The 17,484-nt window shown below is 45.7% G+C and overlaps 1 protein-coding gene across 7 annotated transcripts in view; it reads left to right on the top strand.

The window, feature by feature from the left end:
- LOC125467654 (disintegrin and metalloproteinase domain-containing protein 12-like) overlaps nucleotides 1–17,484 on the top strand; it is a 243,940-nt gene that overhangs the window by 104,801 nt on the left and 121,655 nt on the right. For 6 of the 7 annotated variants that reach the window (XM_059650847.1, XM_059650849.1, XM_059650844.1 and 3 more), the window contains one exon: nucleotides 1,904–1,988. The exons of the other annotated variant lie outside the window; for it this stretch is intronic. In XM_059650847.1, the coding sequence (XP_059506830.1) occupies nucleotides 1,904–1,988 (85 nt within the window). The remainder of the gene's footprint in view (nucleotides 1–1,903; nucleotides 1,989–17,484) is intronic. 7 annotated transcript variants of the gene reach the window in all.

Here is a 17,484-nt window from a genome sequence, read left to right as displayed (position 1 = left end):
TGGGGATGTTCAGAATCAAAGGTCATCGTTTAAGGATAGAGGTAAACCTTTAGGACTGACATAAGGAGAAATGCAAAACAACAAACCAGCTCAACAAGCCAACCAACCTCAACGCCCACATCCCGAGCTATAGATCTGCCCCAAAACCTGAGAGAAATGTCCTCACCCAGAGAGTGGTGAACCTGTGAAATTCACTACGACAGAAAGCGTTTGAGGCCATAGCGTTATCTATTTTCAGGAAAGATATAAATACAGCACTTGTGGTTAAAGGGATCAAGGGATATGGGGGGGGTGAGAGTGGGATTAACGTGTGGACCTCGATGATCAGCCATGCCCGTACAAGTCGGTGGAGCAGGCTGAAGGGGCTCGAATGACCTACTCCTGCACCTGCCATCCATGTTTCAATGATTTGTCGTCGCTGACTTGTTCATGTAGCTGTTTTATTTATTAGATAGTCCAGATCAGTAAGTGGTCAATGGAAACCCTGAGGAAGTTGATGGTGGGAGATTCATTGATGGTAACTATACTTAATGTGCAGCTTGATAGTTCAATTCTGTCTTTTTGGGATAGTGAAGTTGGGACCTGTGGAGAAGACTGAATCAGACTTCAGAGACAGTGTCTCTCTACTCCTCAACACCATCCTTGGGTCTGTCCTGTCCCAGCGGCATGAGAGGTGTGTGACAGAGTGGTACACTGTCAGGAGGGATGTTCCCCAGGGAATCCTCAACTTTTACTTTGGACCCGCTGTGTTCCCATGATATCAGGTCAGTCATGAACAAGGAACCTTCAACCCCTCAACCAACTGAGAAATCAATCAGCCACCAATGAATAGTTAGAGAACATTGGATATCACCGTCTCCACCCTGTTTGTGCTGACAGTTGGGAAGAGCAACAATAAAGCTATCCTTCAAGCCAGGAAGCAAGAATTCTGAGGAGCAGTCATACCGGACCGAAAACTTTCACTTGGTTTTTATCTCTACAACGCTGCCAGACCTGTTGAGTTTCTCCAGCACTTCCAGTTTTAGTTCCAGAGTTCCAGCACCTGCAGGGTTTTAGTTTTACATCCAGTTATGGGACAGAGATAGTAAGAACTGTCAATGCTGGAGACTGAGATAACACAGCGTGGAGCTGGAGGAACACAGCAGGCCACGCAGCATCGGAGGAGCAGCAAAGCTGATGTTTTGGGCCGGAATCCTTTTTCAGAACTTCAGGCCAAAAACGTAAACTTTCCCGCTCCTCTGATGCTGCCTGGCCAACTATACGACAGGTAGCCTATCTTCTGAGATGGAGTAAACGCTGGAATGAGATAAATACAGGATATTTCAAAAACTGTCTCGCAATCAGGCAATTACTGTGGTTTAGTGAAATAGACAAAATGTTTGACTAACTTGCTTGAATTGTTTGAGGACAGAAAACATGATGTGAAGAAAGGGGAAACAGTAGATGTGGGAAAACAAAATTCCCAAAAGGCATTCCATCAGTTTTCTCTTTACTTCTGCAATGTGGGTGCCACCAGCTGAGCCAGAATTTATTTCCCATCCCGAGCTGCTCTGTGTCACTGTGTCAAATCCTGGAATTCCCTCCCTAACAACACTGTGGATGTCCCCACTACACATGGACTGCAGCGGTTCGAGTAGGCAGCTCACCATACCTTCTCCAGGGTAAAGAATAATTGCCATTGTAGGGTTGAGATTTTGTGTCTCTCATCATTGATTATCTGAGTCTAGGGCTCAGGCCAAAGTCTCAGCCTTGATCACAATTCCAAACAGACCGAGGTGGGTGACAGAAAGTGTGAGCTGCTCCGTGGCCTTTGTGAAGCTTAATTGTTAATCCCACCCATGGAACATAAATATTCTTAATTTCAGCACCATCTTCGGTGTTAATGATGATTTCTGCTTTCCAGAAGGTCCTCCTTTGCAAATGGCATTGCTGGCTTGGCACCAGGTAATGGTATATGCACCGTAGACAATTCTGGAGGAGTCAACACGGTGAGCACCGATTTTCTACCACTCCTCATGGGTTCTATCACACGGCTGCTCCAATCCTCAACTCCTGAGAATTCCCATAACAATTACAATCAACCAGCAAATATGACAATATGGTGTCAGAAGTTACAACTGAGATATTACAGCAGTGCACTAAGAAAACTATAAGGGAATTTGACACAGTCAAAATGTTTTGTGAAAAGGAGATCATGTTTTACTAATTTGATGGAGTTCGGTGAAGAAGTAACTTAGAATCATAGAATTACAGAATCATACAGTACAGAAAAGGCCCTTCAGTCCATCAAGTGTGTGCTTTGCTGCACTAGGCCCATAGCTTTGAATGTTATGACATTCCAAGTGTTCGTCCAAATAGCTTTAAATACAGGGGTGATAGATATAGGACAGATGTCAGAGGTAGGTTCTTTACTCCGAGAGTAGTGAGGGCGTGGAATGCCCTGCCTGCAACAATAGTAGACTCGCCACGTTTTAGGGCATTTAAATGGGAATTAGATAAACATATGGATAATAATGGAATAGTGTTGGTTAGATGGGCTTCAGATTGGTTTCACAGGTCGGCGCAACATCGAGGCCGAAAGGCCTGTTCTGCGCTGTAATGTTCTATGTTCGTTGATATCTGTTCAAGTACTTTTTAAAGGTTGTAAGGTTTCCTTCCTCAACTACCCACCCTCTGGTGAAAAGGTTTTTTAATCAAATCCCCTCTAAACTTACTGCCATTCATTTTAAGATTATGGCCCTAGTTATTGATCATCAACAAAGAAAAGGATGCTGTAGTGGAGCAGCCATTTTTAGACCAGCCATTTTGAGAATGACTGTTCTGCAGTTGAAGTGCTGCTAGAAGTTGAAATGTGGGTGTTGGTGAATAGTGGGCTTCAGTGAGAAGGGCGATCAGCAACGAGGTAAGCATAAGGTCAGTTTCTGCTTATCGTTTTAGTGCAAAGGGGCAGAGAAGGCAGTGAGGGCAGTGGTGTGTCCCTCCTGCCAGGTGTGGGAGATGAAGGAACAGTCTAGTGTCTGCAGGAAGGTAACCGGCTGCAGCTCCTCACAGACCGTGTTGTTCAGTGCGACACACTGAGGAGCATACAGAGGGCAGACAGTGATAGATGCCAGCTTCAGGGAAGTGGTCACACCAAGGTTCAGTCGGGTAGACAAATAACTGCCAGGAGAGGCAGGCAGGTAGTGAAGCAGTCTCCTGTGGCTGATCCCCTCTCTAACAGGTTTGCCGTTGTGGATGCTGTTGGGGGGGGATTAACCTCTCATGGCAGTACAACAGCAGCAGCTGGGCCAGTGCTACCACAACTGGCTTTGCTGCAGATGAGGGTTGGGCAAGATCCAAATGCGTGTTGTCATAAGGGACTCACGAGTCAGGGGCGCAAGATGACACTGGCAAGCGAGAACTTAGTTTGAAGTGTGTCTACTTCAATGCCAGGAGCGTCTGGAATAAGGTGGGTGCTCTTGCAGCATGGGTTCGTACCTGGGACTTCGATGTGCGGCCATTTCGGAGACATGGATAGAGCAGGGACAGGAATGGTTGTTGCAGGTTCCGGGATTTAGATGTTTCAGTAAGAACAGAGAAGATGGTTGGGGGGGGGGGGTGTGGCATTGTTGGTCAAGGACAGTATTACAGTTGCAGAAAGGATATTTGGGGACTCGTCAACTGAGGTAGTATGGGCTGAGGTTAGAAACAAGAAAGGAGAGGTCACCCTGTTGGGAGTTTTCTATAGGCTTCCAAATAGTTCCAGAGATGTAGAGGAAAGGATAGCAAAGATGCTTCTCGATAGGAGTGAGAGAGACAGGGTAGTTGTCCAATATTGACTGGGAACACTATAGTTCGAGTACTATTGTTGGTAAAGTGTTGGAAAAGGTTATAAGAGATAGGATTTATAATCATCTAGAAAAGAATAAATTGATTAGGGATAGTCAGCACGGTTTTGTTATGGGAAGGTCGTGCCTCACAAACCTCATTGAGTTCTTTGAGAAGATGACCAAACAAGTAGATGAGAGTAAACCGGTTGATGTGGTGTATTTGGATTTCAGCAAGGCGTTCGATAAGGTTTCCCACAGTAGGCTATTGTACAAAATGCGGGGGAATGGGATTGTGGGAGATATAGCAGTTTGGATCAGAAATTGACTTGCTGAAAGAAGACAGAGGGTGGTAGTTGATGGGAAATGTTCATCCTGGAGACCAGTTACTAGTGGTGTACCGCAAGTATCGGTATTGGGCCCACTGCTGCTTGTCATTTTTATAAATGACCTGGATGAGGGCGTAGAAGGATGCGTTAGTAAATTTGCAGATGACACTAAGGTCAGTAGAGTTGTGGACAGTGACGAAGGATGCCGTAGGTTTCAGAGAGACATAGATAAGCTGCAGAGCTGGGCTGAGAGGTGGCAAATAGAGTTTAGTGGGGACAAGTGTGAGGTGATGCACTTTGGTAGGACTAACCGGAATGTAAAGTACAGGGCTAATGGTGAGATTCTTAGTGGTGTAGATGAGCAGAGAGATCTCGGTGTCCATGTACACAGATCCTTGAAAGTTGCCACCCAGGTTGACAGGGCTGTAAGAAGGCATACAGTGTTTTAGCTTTTAATGATAGAGGGATCGAGTTCCAGAACCAAGAGGTTATTGTGAAGCTGTACAAAACTCTGGTGCGGCCGCACTTGGAGCATTGCGTACAGTTCTGGACACCGCATTATGAGAAGGATGTGGAAGCTTTGGAAAGGGCGCAGAGGAGATTTACTAGGATGTTGCATGGTATGGAGGGAAGGTCTTACGAGGAAAGGCTGAGGGACTTGAGGCTGTCTTCATTGGAGAAAAGAAGGTTGAGAGGTGACTTAATTGAGACATATAAAATAATCAGAGGGTTAGATAGGGTGGATAGGGAGAGCCTTTTTCCTAGGATGGTGACGGCAAGCATGAGGGGGCATAGCTTTAAATTGAAGGGTGAAAGATATAGGACAGATGTCAGAGATAGTTTCTTTACTCAGAGAGTAGTAAGGGAATGTAACGCTTTGCCTGCAACGGTAGTAGATTTGCCAACTTTAGGTATATTTTCGTCGTCATTGGATAAGCATATGGATGTACATGGAATAGTGTAGATTAGATGAGCTTGAGATCGGTATGACAGGTCGGCACAACATCGAGGGCCGAAGGGCCTGTACTGTGCTGTAATGTTCTATGTTCTCTCAAGGTAGACTTGCAGATTGAGTCAGTAGTCAGCCAGGCAAATGCAATGTTGGCATTTATTTGAGCAGAATTGAATATCAAAGCAGGGATGCATTCCTGAGGCTTTAAAAGGCTCTGATCAGGCAACATTTGGAGCATTGTGTGCAGTTTTGGGCCCCATATCTCAGGAAGGATGTACTGGCCCTGGAGCGGGTTCAGAGAAGGTTCAGGGAATTGAAAGCTTAACGTATGAGGAACGTTTGAGGACTCTGAGACTATACTCATTAGAGTTTAGAAGGATGAGGGGGGATCGAATTCAAACTTTCAGAATACTGAATGGCCTGGACACTGTGGATGTTGGGAAGATGGTTCCATTGGCATGACAGTCTTGGACCCGAGGGCACAGCCTTAGGGTTAAGGGAAGACCTTTTAGATTGGAGATAAGGAAACTTACTCAACCAGACAGTGGTGAATTTATGGAATTCACTACCACAGAAGGCTGTGGAGCCCAGGTCATTGAGTACATTGAGTTTAATACTGAGATAGATAGGTTCTTGATTGTCAAGGAGATCAAGGGTTACGGGTAGAAAGCAGGAGAATGGAGCTAGGGAACTTATCAGCCATGATTGAATGGCGGAGCAGACCCGATGGGCCAAATGGCCTAATTTCTGCTCCTATGTTTGATGGCCTTATGGTCTAAAATCTAATATTTCTCCGAAGTCCAACATTATCAGTATGGATAGAGCTGAGAAATTCTAAGGGTAGAAAGACCCTAATGGGAGTTGTCTACAGGTCCCCAAACAGTAGTCAGGATGTAGGGTGCAAGTTGAATCAAGAGTTGAAATTGGCCTGTCACAAAGGTATCACTACAGTTGTTATGGGAGATTTCAACATGCAGGTAGACTGGAAGAATCAGGATGCTACTGGACCGCAAGAAAGGAAGTTTTTGAAGTGCCCCTGAGATGGATTCTTAGAACAGCTTGTACTGGAGCCTACCAGGTAGGAGGCAATTCTGGATCAGCTGTTGTGCAACAAACCGGATTTGATCAGGGACCTCAAAGTAAAGGAGCCATTAGGAGGTAGTGACCATAATATGATAAATTTTAAGCTAGAGGGCACAGGTTTAAGGTGAGAGGGGAAAGGTTTCAGAAGGACCTGAGGGGCTACTTCTGCACACAGAGTGGTGCATAGATGAAAGGAACTGCCAGAGAAAGTGGTGGAGGCAGGTACAATAGCAATATTTAAAACAACATTTGGATAGATACAGGGATGGGAAGGGTTTAGCGGGATTGGGACCAAATGTGGGCAATTGGGACTGAATGGGCACCATGGACCAGTTTGGGCCGAAGGGCCTGTTTCCATGCTGTGTTACTCTACTCTATGACTGTTAAGACTAAAATGGGGCCCTTGACGTCAGCAATGGGTGAATTTATTATGGGGAACAAGGAAATGGCAGAAGATTTGAATAGGTACTTTGGATCTGTCTTCACTAAGGAAGACATAAGCAATCTCCCAGATGTAATAGTGACTGAAGGACCGAGGGTAATGGACGAACTGAAGGGAACTTCTATGGGGTAATGGACGAACTGAAGGGAACTTCTATGAGGCAGGAAATGGTGTTGGATAGACTTGGCTGATAATTCCCTGGGACCTGATGATCTGCATCCTAGGGTATTTAAGGAGGTGGCTCCAGAAATCGTGGACGCATTGGTACTCATTTTCCAATGTTCTATAGATTCAGGATCAGTCCCTGCGGATTGGAGGGTGGCTAATGTTGTCCTACTTTTCAAGAAAGGAGGGAGAGAGAAAACAGAAAATTATAGACCAGTTAGCCTGACGTCAGTGATGGGAAAGATGCTGGAGTAAATTATAAAAGATGAAATTACGACTCATTTGGATAGCAGTAACAGGATCGGTCAGAATCAGCTTGGATTTAGGAAGGGGAAATCATGCTTGACTAATCTTCTGGAATTTTTTGAGGATGTATCTATGAAGATGGACAAGGGAGAACCAGTGGATGTAGTGTACCTGGACTTTCAGAAAGCCTTTGATAACGTCCCACATAGGAGATTAGTGAGCAAAATTAGGGCACGTGGTATTGGGGGCAAAATACTGGCTTGGATTGAAAATTGGCTGGCTGACAGGAAGCAAAGAGTAGTGATAAACGGGTCCCTTTCGGAATGGCAGGCAGTGACCAGTGGGGTACCACAAGGTTCGGTGCTGGGACCGCAGCTGTTTACAATATACATTAATGATATAGATGAAGGTGTTAAAAGTAATATTAGCAAATTTGTTGATGACACAAAGCTGGGTGGCAGTGTGAAACGTGAGGAGGATGTTATGAGAATACAGGGTGACTCAGGCTAGGTGAGTGGACGGATGCATGGCAGATGCAGTTTAATGCGGATAAATGTGTGGTGATACACTTTGGTGGCAAGAACAGGAAGGCAGATTACTATCTCAATGGAGTCAAGTTAGGTAAAGGGGAAGTGCAACGAGATCTAGGTGTTCTTGTGCATCAGTCAATGAAAAGCAAGCATGTAGGTTCAGCAGGCAGTGAAGAAAGCTAATGGCATGCTGGCCTTCATCACAAGAGGAATTGAGTATAGGAGCAAAGAGGCCCTTCTGCAGCTGTACAGGGCCCTGGTGAGACTGCACCTGGAGTATTGTGTGCAGTTTTGGTCTCCAGATTTGAGGAAGGACATTCTGGCTATTGAGGGAGTGCAGCGTAGGTTCACAAGGTCAATTCCTGGAATGGCGGGACTATCGTATGTTGAAAGATTAGAGCAAGTGGACTTGTATATGCTTGAGTTTAGGAGGATGAGAGGGGATCTGATTGAGACGTATAAGATTATTAAGGGATTGGACACTCTGGAGTCAGGAAGCATGTTTCCGCTGATGGGTGAGTCCAGAACCAGAGGACACAGTTTAAAAATAAGGGGTAGGCCATTTAGAACAGAGTTGAGGAAAAACGTCTTCACCCAGAGAGTGGTGGATATATGGAATGCTCTGCCCCAGAAGACAGTGGAGGCCAACTCTCTGGATACTTTCAAGTAAAAGATGGATAGAGCTCTTAAAGATAGTGGAATCAAGGGTTATGGGGATAAGGCAGGAACAGGATACTGATTGTGGATGAGCAGCCATGATCATAATGAATGGTGGTGCTGGCTCGAAGGGCCGAATGGCCTACTCCATCATCTGTTGTCTATTGTCTATTATTGTCTATTACACTACCTGGGCTGTAATTGGCTGTGTTTTTGTCCCCAACACTATTACAGAGATATTTTCCTGTGCTCTGCAACTTTGTCAGAATGTGAAAGTCAGTGTGTGACTGTGTGAGAGTGCGCCAGGGAGTGTGACTGAGTAAATGCGCCTGGGTATGAGTGTGACAGGGAATGTGAGTGTGATGTGGAGTGTGACTGTGTGCGACCGTGGCTGCGTGCGACCGCGCACAGGGAGTGCGACCGCAGGAGTGTGATGGGAGGTTGTATGGGAGGGAGGTGTCATCACAGTAGCGTCTGTGGACTAGTAATTCAGACACACAGGTTTGTACTCTTGGACATTGTTCACATCCCACCATAGCAGCTCTACAATTTCTGTGAGAGTCATAGATATGTACAGCATTGCAACAAACCATTTAGCCCAACTCATCTATGCTGACCAGATATCCTAAAGCAATCTAGTCCCACTTGCCAGCATTCATATCCATATACCCATCCAGGTGCATTTTAAATGTTGTCATTGTACCAACCTACATCATTTCCTCTCGCAGATCATTCCATGTATATACCACCCTCTGTGAAAATATTGCCCTTCTGTCTCTTTTAAATCTTTCCCGTCTCACTTTAAACCTATGCCATCTAGCTTTGGACTCTCCTACCTTGGGAAAAAGACCTTGATTCTTCACCCTATCCAAACCTCTATACAGTCACCCCTCGTTGTCTGATGCCCCAGGAAAGTATCCCGAGCCTATTCAGCCTGTACCTGTAGCTCAAACCCTCCAACCCTGGCAACAGTCTTGTAACTTTTTTCTGAACCCTTTCAAGTTTCACAACACCCTGTCCCAAAGCAGTGAAACCAGAACTGCACAGTGTTCCAAAAGGGGCCTAACCAATGTCCTGTACAGCCTCAACTTAACGTCTTAATTCCTATACTCAATGCACTGATCGACACAGGCAAGCATGTCAAATGCCTTCTTCACTATCCTGTCTACCTGTGACTCCACTTTCAAGGAACTATGAAACTTCATCCAAGGTTTTTGATCCGTAACAGTCCTCAGGACCTTATCATTAAGTTTTCTGCTTTGATTTGCCTTTCCAAATTGCAACACCTCACATTTATGGTGGGAGGAGGGGATAGGTGAGAGGAAGAACAGGTTAGGGAGGCGGGGACGAGCTGGGCTGGTTTGGGGATGCAGTGGGGGGAGGGGACGAGCTGGGCTGGTTGTGTGGTGCAGTGGGGGGAGGGGACGAACTGGGCTGGTTTTGGGATGCGGTGGGGGACGGGGAGATTTTGAAGCTGGTGAAATCCACATTGTTACCATTGGGCTGCAGGGTTCCCAAGCGGAATATGAGTTGCTGTTCCTGCAACCTTCGGGTGGCATCATGCAGGAGGCCCATGATGGACATGTCGTCTAAGGAATAGGAGGGGGAGTTAAAATTGTTCACGACTGGGAGGTGCAGTTGTTTATTGCGAACCGAGCGGAGGTGTTCTGCAGAGCGGTCCCCAAGCTTCCGCTTGGTTTCCCCAGTGTGGAGAAAGCCACAACAGTACAGTGGATACAATATACCACATTGGCAGATGTGCAGGTGAACATCTGCTTAATATGGAAAGTCATCTTGGTGCCTGGGATGGGGGTGAGGGAGGAGGTGTGGGTGCAAGTGTAGCACTTCCTGCAGTTGCAGGGGTAGGTGCCGGATGTGGTGGGGTTCGAGGGGAGTGCGGAGCAAACAAAGGAGTCACGGAGAGAGTGGTCTCTCCGGAAGGCAGACAAGGGTGGGGATGGGAAAATGTCTTGGGTGGTGGGGACGGCTCGTCCCCTCCCCCCACTGCATCCTAAAACCAGCCCAACTCGCCCCCGCCTCCCTAACCTCTTCCTCCTCTCACCTATTCCCTCCTCCCACCCCTTGCCGCACCTCCATTTCCCACCTACTAACCTCATCCCGCCTCCTTAACCTGTCCGTCCTCCCCGGACTGACCTATCACTTCCCCACCTGTACTCTCCTCTCCACCTATCTTCTCCTGTATCCATCTTCGGTCTGCCTCCCCCTCTCTCCTTATTTATTTCAGAACCCTCTCCCCATTCCCCTTCTGATGAAGGGTCTTGGCCCGAAACGTCAGCTTTTGTGCTCCTGAGATGCTGCTTGGCCTGCTGTGTTCATCTAGCTTGACACTTTGTTATCGTGGATAGCAAGAAGGTTTTTCCCAGAGTTGGGGACTCAATTACTAGGGGTCATGAGTTCAAAGTGAGAGGAGGAAAGTTTAAGGGAGATATGCGTGGAAAGTTCTTTACACAGAGGGTGGTGGGTGCCTGGAACGCGTTGCCAGCAGAGGTGGTAGACGGAGACACATCTTTTAAGATGTATCTGGACAGGTACATGGATGGACAGGGAGCAGAGGTATACAGTCCCTTAGAAAATAGATGACAGGTTTAGACATAGGATCTGGATCAGCGCAGGCTTGGAGGGCCGAAGGGCCTGTTCCTGTGCTGTAATTTTCTTTGTTGTTTGTTCTTTATTCCCCTCCAACAACTTGCCCATCAAAAATACAAAAACAAAGAATCATTTTGAGTAAGGGTCACCAGACTCGAAATGTTAACTCTGTTTTTTCCATCACAGATGCTGCCAGACTTGCTGAGCTTTTCCGGCAACTTTGTTTCTGTTCCTGATTTACAACATCCGTAGTTATTTCAGTTTTTATTGCCCATCAACGTCAGGCTCACCAGCCCATGGATCTCTGGCTTTTCCTTACCATCATTCTGAAAGAATACTGTCATATCAGCCAACATTCAGTCTTCCGGCATCTCACCTGTTGCTATCGATGATACAAATATCTCAGCAAGGGTCCCAGCAATCGCTTCCCTGCCTACCACGATTTCTTGGATACACGCATTCACCTCCCAGTGATTTATCCACTTTTGTCCATTTTAAAATGTCCAGCACCATTTCCTCTGCACTACAGATACTTTTCAAGATGTCACTATTTATTTTCCCAAGTTCTCCAGCTTCCATCTCCATTTCCACAGTAAACACTGATAATAATAGAGACAAAGAAACTGCAGATGATGGAATCCAGGTACCTATCCACATGTTTTTTTAAAATGTTGCTATTGTACCTGCCTCAACCACTTTCTCTGGCACCCCATTCTACATCTGCACCACTCTCTACGTGAGGCAGTTGCCTTCAGATCCTTCTTAAATTTTTTCCCTCTCTCACCTTAAAACTATCCCATCTTGTTTTCACACCCTTATCCCTGGGAAAAGGACTATACGCATTCATCCTGTCTATACCCCCCATGATTTTATACACCTCAGCAAGGTCATCCCTCATTCTCTTACATTCCAAGAAATAAAGTCCTATTCTGGCCAACCTCTCCCTGTAGCTCAGGCCTACTAGTCCTGGCACCATCCTCATAAATCTTCTTTGCACACTTTCCAGTTTAACTATGTCTTTTCTGAAACAGGCTGACCAAAACTGTATACAATACTCTAAGTACAGCCTCACTAATGACTTGTACAACTGTAACATAATGTCTTAACTCCTATACTCTGTGCCTTGACTGAATAATGCCAGCATGCTAAATGTCTTCTTCACCACCCTGCCCACCTGTAACAACAATGTACCTGTACTCTTTGGTCCCTCTGTTCCATAACACTCCTCAGGACCTTACTATTTACCATGTAAGTCCTACCTTGATTTGACTTTCCAAAGTGCAATACTTCACACTTATCTGAATTGAATTACACTTGCCATTTCCCCATCTGAACAAGATCCCTTTTAATTTTTGATAACCTTCCTCACGATCAGTGATACCTCCTAATTTTATGTCATCCTCAAACTTACTAATCATGCATTGTGCATTCACATCCAAATCATTTATGTAAATAACAAATAAGGAAGGTCCCAGAGAGTGGTGAGGACATGGAACGCCCTGCCTGCCAATGTAGTTAACTCAGCCATATTAGCGGCATTTAAACAGTCCTTAGATAAACATATGGATGACGATGGGATAGTATAGGGGGATGGGCTTAGATTAGGTTACAGCTTGATGCAACATCGAGGGCCGAAGGGCCTGTTCTGCGCTGTATTGTTCGGTGATCTATGTACCACACTCTGTCTTCTATTGGGCAGCCAGTTTTGTATCCAGACAGCCAGATTTCCCTGAATCCCATGCCTCCTTACTTTCTGAATAACCTACCACTGGGAGTATTATTAAATGCCCAGCTAAATTCCATATACACCACATCTACTGCTTCAGCTTCATCAATGTGTTTTGACACATCCTCAATAAGACTTGTGAGGCATGACCTGCCCCTCTCAATGCCATGCTGACTATTTCTAATCAAACTGTGCTTTTCCAAATAATCGTAACTGCTAGCTCTCAGAATCGTCTCCAATAGTTTGCCCACCACAGAAGTAAGACCGACTGGTCTGTAGTTTTCCAGGATTATCTCTATTCCTTGAGCAAGGGAATGACGTTTGCTACCCTTCAATCATCTGGTACTACTCCAGCGGACAGTCAGTCCGCAAAGACCATTGCTAAAGGGGCAGCAATGTCTTCCCTCGCTTCCTGTAGCAACTCTGGGTATATGCTGTCTGGCTTGGGGAATTATCTGTCCTCATGTTTTTCAAAATTTCTAGCACATTCTCCTTACTGACATCAACCTGTTTGAGCATATCCGCCTGTTTCATGCCACCCTCACAAATATCAAGGTCCCCGTCACTGGTGAATACTGAAGCAAAGTAATCATTAAGGACCTCCTCTGATCCCAGGCACAAGTTCTCTCCACTATCCCTGATTGGCACTGCCCTCACTCTGGCCAGCCTCTTGTTCCACACATAAGTACAGGACACTTTGGGATTTTCCTTAATCCTACCCACTAAGGTTTTTCCATACCCGCTTCTAGCTCTCCTAAGTACATTTTTCAGTTCCTTCCTGGCCACCTAATAACCGTCTAGATCCCTGCCCAATCCTTGCTTCCTCAACTTCAAGCAAGCTTCCTTCTTCCTCTTGACTTGATGTTCCACATGTCTTATCATTCAAGGTTTCTTCACCTTACCATCCGTTCCTTGCCTCAGTTGGACAAATCGATCCAGCACTCGTAGCAAGTGTTCCCTAAATAACCTGCACATTTCTGTTGTGCATTTCCCTGAGAACATTTGTGCCCAATTTATGCTCCACAGTTCCTGCCTAATAGCATTGTAATTCTCTCTCCCCTAATTAAATACTTTTCCGTACCATCTCCTCCTATCCATCTCCATGACTATAGCAAAGGTCAGGGAGTTGTGATCGCTATCACCGAAATGCTATCCCACTGAGAGAGCTGACACCTGGTCTGGTTCGTTGCCAAGCATCAAATCCAATATGGCCTCCCCTCTTGTTGGCCTATCACAGAACCCAAGTAGCTAGCTCTCCTTGTGTCCTGTGCTATCCTAACCTTCATGACTAGCCTGCCATGTAGGACCTTGTCAAGGGCCTTACTAAATTCCTGGACAAACCTGACAAAATGAAGAGGAAGAGGGAGGCTTCTGTAAAGATGAGGAGTGAAGGCTCAGTTAGGGCGCTTGAGAATTACAAGTTAGCCAGGAAGGACCTAAAGAGAGCTAAGAAGAGCCAGGAGAGGACGTGAGAAGTCTTTTGCAGGTAGGATCAAGGAAAACCCTAAAGCTTTCTATAGGTATGTCAGGAACAAAAGAATGATTAGAGTGAGATTAGGACCAGTCAAGGACAGTAGTAGGAAGTTGTGCGTGGAGTCTGAAGAGATAGGAGAGGCGCTAAATGAATATTTTTCTTCGGTATTCACACAGGAAATAGACAAGTTTTGTCGAGGAGAATACTGAGATACAGACTATTAGACTAAATGGGATTGAGGTTCATAAGAGGAGGCGTTAGTAATTCTTGAAGGTGTGAAAATAGATAAGTCCCCTGGGCCAAAAGGTATGTATCTTAGGATTTCTGGGAAGCTAGGGAAGAGATTGCAGAGCCTTTGGCTTTGATCTTTATGTCGTCATTGTGCTCAGGAATAGTGCCAGAAGACTGAAGGATAGCAACTGTTGTCCCCTTGTTCAAGAAGGGGAGGAGGGACAATCCTGGTAATTATAGACCAGTGAGCCTTACTTCAGTTGTGGGTAAAGTGTTGGAAAGGATTATAAGAGATAGGATTTATAATCACCTAGAAAGGAATAATTTGATTAGGGATAGTCAACACGGTTTTGTCAAGGGTAGGTCGTGCCTCACAAACCTTATTGAGTTCTTTGAGAAGGTGGATAAGCATATGGACGTACATGGAATAGTGTAGGTTAGATGGGCTTCAGATCGGTATGACAGGTCGGCACAACATCGAGGGCCGAAGGGCCTGTACTGTGCTGTAATGTTCTATGTGACCAAACAGGTGGATGAGGGTAAAGCGGTTGATGTTGTGTATATGGATTTTAGTAAAGCGCTTGATAAGGTTCCCCACTGTAAAATAAAATGTGGAGGCATGAGATTGAGGGTGATTTAGCGGTTTGGATCAAAAATTGGCCAGCTGTAAGAAGGCAGAGGGTGGTGGTTGATGGGAAATGTTCATCCTGATGTTCAGTTACTAGTGGTGTACTGCAAGAATCTGTTTTGGGGCCACTGCTGTTTTGTCATTTTAATAAATTTCCTGGATGAGGGCGTAGAAGGATGGGTTAATAAATTTCCAGACGACACTAAAGTTGGTGGAGTTGTGGATAGTGCGGAAGGATGTTGCAGGTTACAGAGGGGCATAGATAAGCTGCAGAGATGGACTGAGAGATGGCAAATGGAGTTTAATGCGGAAAAGTGTGAGGTGATTCACTTTGGAAAGAGTAACAGGAACAGAGAGTACTGTGCCAATGGTAAGATTCTTGGTAGTGTGGACGAGTAGAGAGATCTCGGTGTCCATGTGCATAGATCCCTGAAAGTTGCCACCCAGATTGATAGGATTGTTAAGAAGGCGTACAGTGTATTAAGTTTTATTGGTAGAGGGATTGAGTTTCGGAGCGAGGAGGTCATGTTGCAGCTGTACAAAACTCTGGTGCGGCCGCACTTGGAGTATTGCGTACTGTTCTCGTCACTGCATTATAGGAAGGATGTGGAAGCATTGGAAAGGGTGCAGAGGAGATTTACCAGGATGTTGCCTGTTATGGAGAGAAGGCCCTATCAGTAAAGGCTGAGGGACTTGAGGCTGTTTTTATTAGAGAGAAGAAGGTTAAGAGGTGACCTAATGGAGATATGCAAGATGATTAGAGGATGAGATAGGGTGGACAGTAAGAGCCTTTTTCCTTGGACGGAGATGGCTAGCACAAGGGGACATAGCTTTACATTGAGGAGTGATAGATATAGGACAGATTACAGAAGTAAGTTCTTTACCCAGAGAGAAGTGAGGGCATGGAATGCCCTGCCAGCAACAGTAGTAGACTCACCACGTTAAATGTTCATTCCATAAACATATGGATGATAATGGAATAGTGTAAGTTTGATGGGCTTCAGTTTGGTTTCACAGGCCGGTGCAACATCGAGGGCCGAAGGACCTGTACTGCACTGTAGTGTTCTATGTTCTATGTTCTAAAATCTGCTCTATCCAAATTATTCGCACTTCGGAGGTTCCAGTCGATATTAGAGAAGTTAAAGTCACCTATTACAACAACCCTCTTACTTTTGCACCTTTCCAAAATCTGTGTCCCAATCTGTTCCTCAGTGTCTCTGTTGCAGTTTTGGTTGGGGTGGTGTTCCTGCCACTGTGATATTCAAATCCCCATAATGGCCACAACATCATAGCTCCAAGTCCTGATCCATGCTCTTAAGTTCTTCATCCTTATTCTTGACACTTGTTGCTTTAAAATAGACACACTTCATCCCATCTGACTGCAACTTTGCCCTATCAACTGCCTATCCTTCCTCATAGACTCTCTGCATGCTGTATCTGCCCGTGTACCAGCTACGGATCCCATCCCCCTGCCAAACTAATTTAAACAATCCTGAAAAGCTCTCGCAAACATCCACCCAGGGTATTGTTGCCCCTCCAGTTCAGGAGCAACCCATCTTTATTGTACAGGAGGTATCCCAATGATCCACATATGTGAAGCCCTCCCTCCTACTACACCAGCTGAATAGCCATGTGTTCAGTTGTAATCGCTGTCTATTCCTAGCCTCACTAGCCCATGGCACTGGTAGTAATCCTGGGATTACTACTCTGCTTGCCCTGCCTTTTAGCTTCCAACCTAACTCCCTATATTCACTTTTCAGATCCTCATCCTTTTTTCTAGTTATGTCATTGGTACCGATGTGTTCAATGACTTCTGACTGTCACTTTCCCCCTTGAGAATCCCATAGATTTGATCCAAGACATCCCTGACCCTCGCACCCAGGAGGCAACGTACCATCTGGGAGTCTCGCTTGATCCCACAGAATCTCCTGTCTGTTCCCCTAACCATTGAATCTCCTGTCACTGTCACTCTCCTATTCTCCCCCATTCCCTTCTGAGCCAGAGAGCCAGGTTCAATGCCAGGGACCTGACCGCTATGGCTTTCCCCTGGTAGATCATTCCCCCGGAGCAGTATCCAAAGCGGTGTACTTATTATTGAGGGAAACGGCAACAGGGGATCCCTGCACTGTCTCTCTATTCCCTTTCCTTCTCCTGACAGTCACCCAGCTACCTTTATCCAGTAACTTATATTTGACCACCTCCTTATAACTCCTCTCTGTAAACCCCTCAGCCTCCTGAATGATCCGAGTTCAGCCAGCTCCAATTCCTTACACGATTTTTGAGGAGCTGGAGTTGGGTGCACCACTCGCAGGCGAAGTCAGCGGCAACATCAGTACTGACCCTTACCTCCTACCTCCTACATCCTACAAGAGGAGCATGCAACTGTCCTCGCTTCCACTCCCTCTGCTCTCAGTTGCCAACAGAGATAAAGAAAAAGAAAGAAAAACCTCACCTTTACCAACCTTCCATAGAGGACATTAGTGAACCAGATGGGTTTTTCCTGACAATTAAATCATGGTTATCATTCGATTCTTAATTCCAGATGTTTTATTAAACTCAAGTTCCACCATCTGCCATGGTGGGATTCAAACCCAGATCCCCAGAATAT

Source organism: Stegostoma tigrinum, chromosome 1 (genome assembly GCF_030684315.1).
Source record: "Stegostoma tigrinum isolate sSteTig4 chromosome 1, sSteTig4.hap1, whole genome shotgun sequence".
Lineage (NCBI taxonomy): Eukaryota > Metazoa > Chordata > Chondrichthyes > Orectolobiformes > Stegostomatidae > Stegostoma > Stegostoma tigrinum.
Note: the sequence above shows the minus strand (reverse complement) of the source record. Positions and strands in the feature narration are given on the sequence as shown.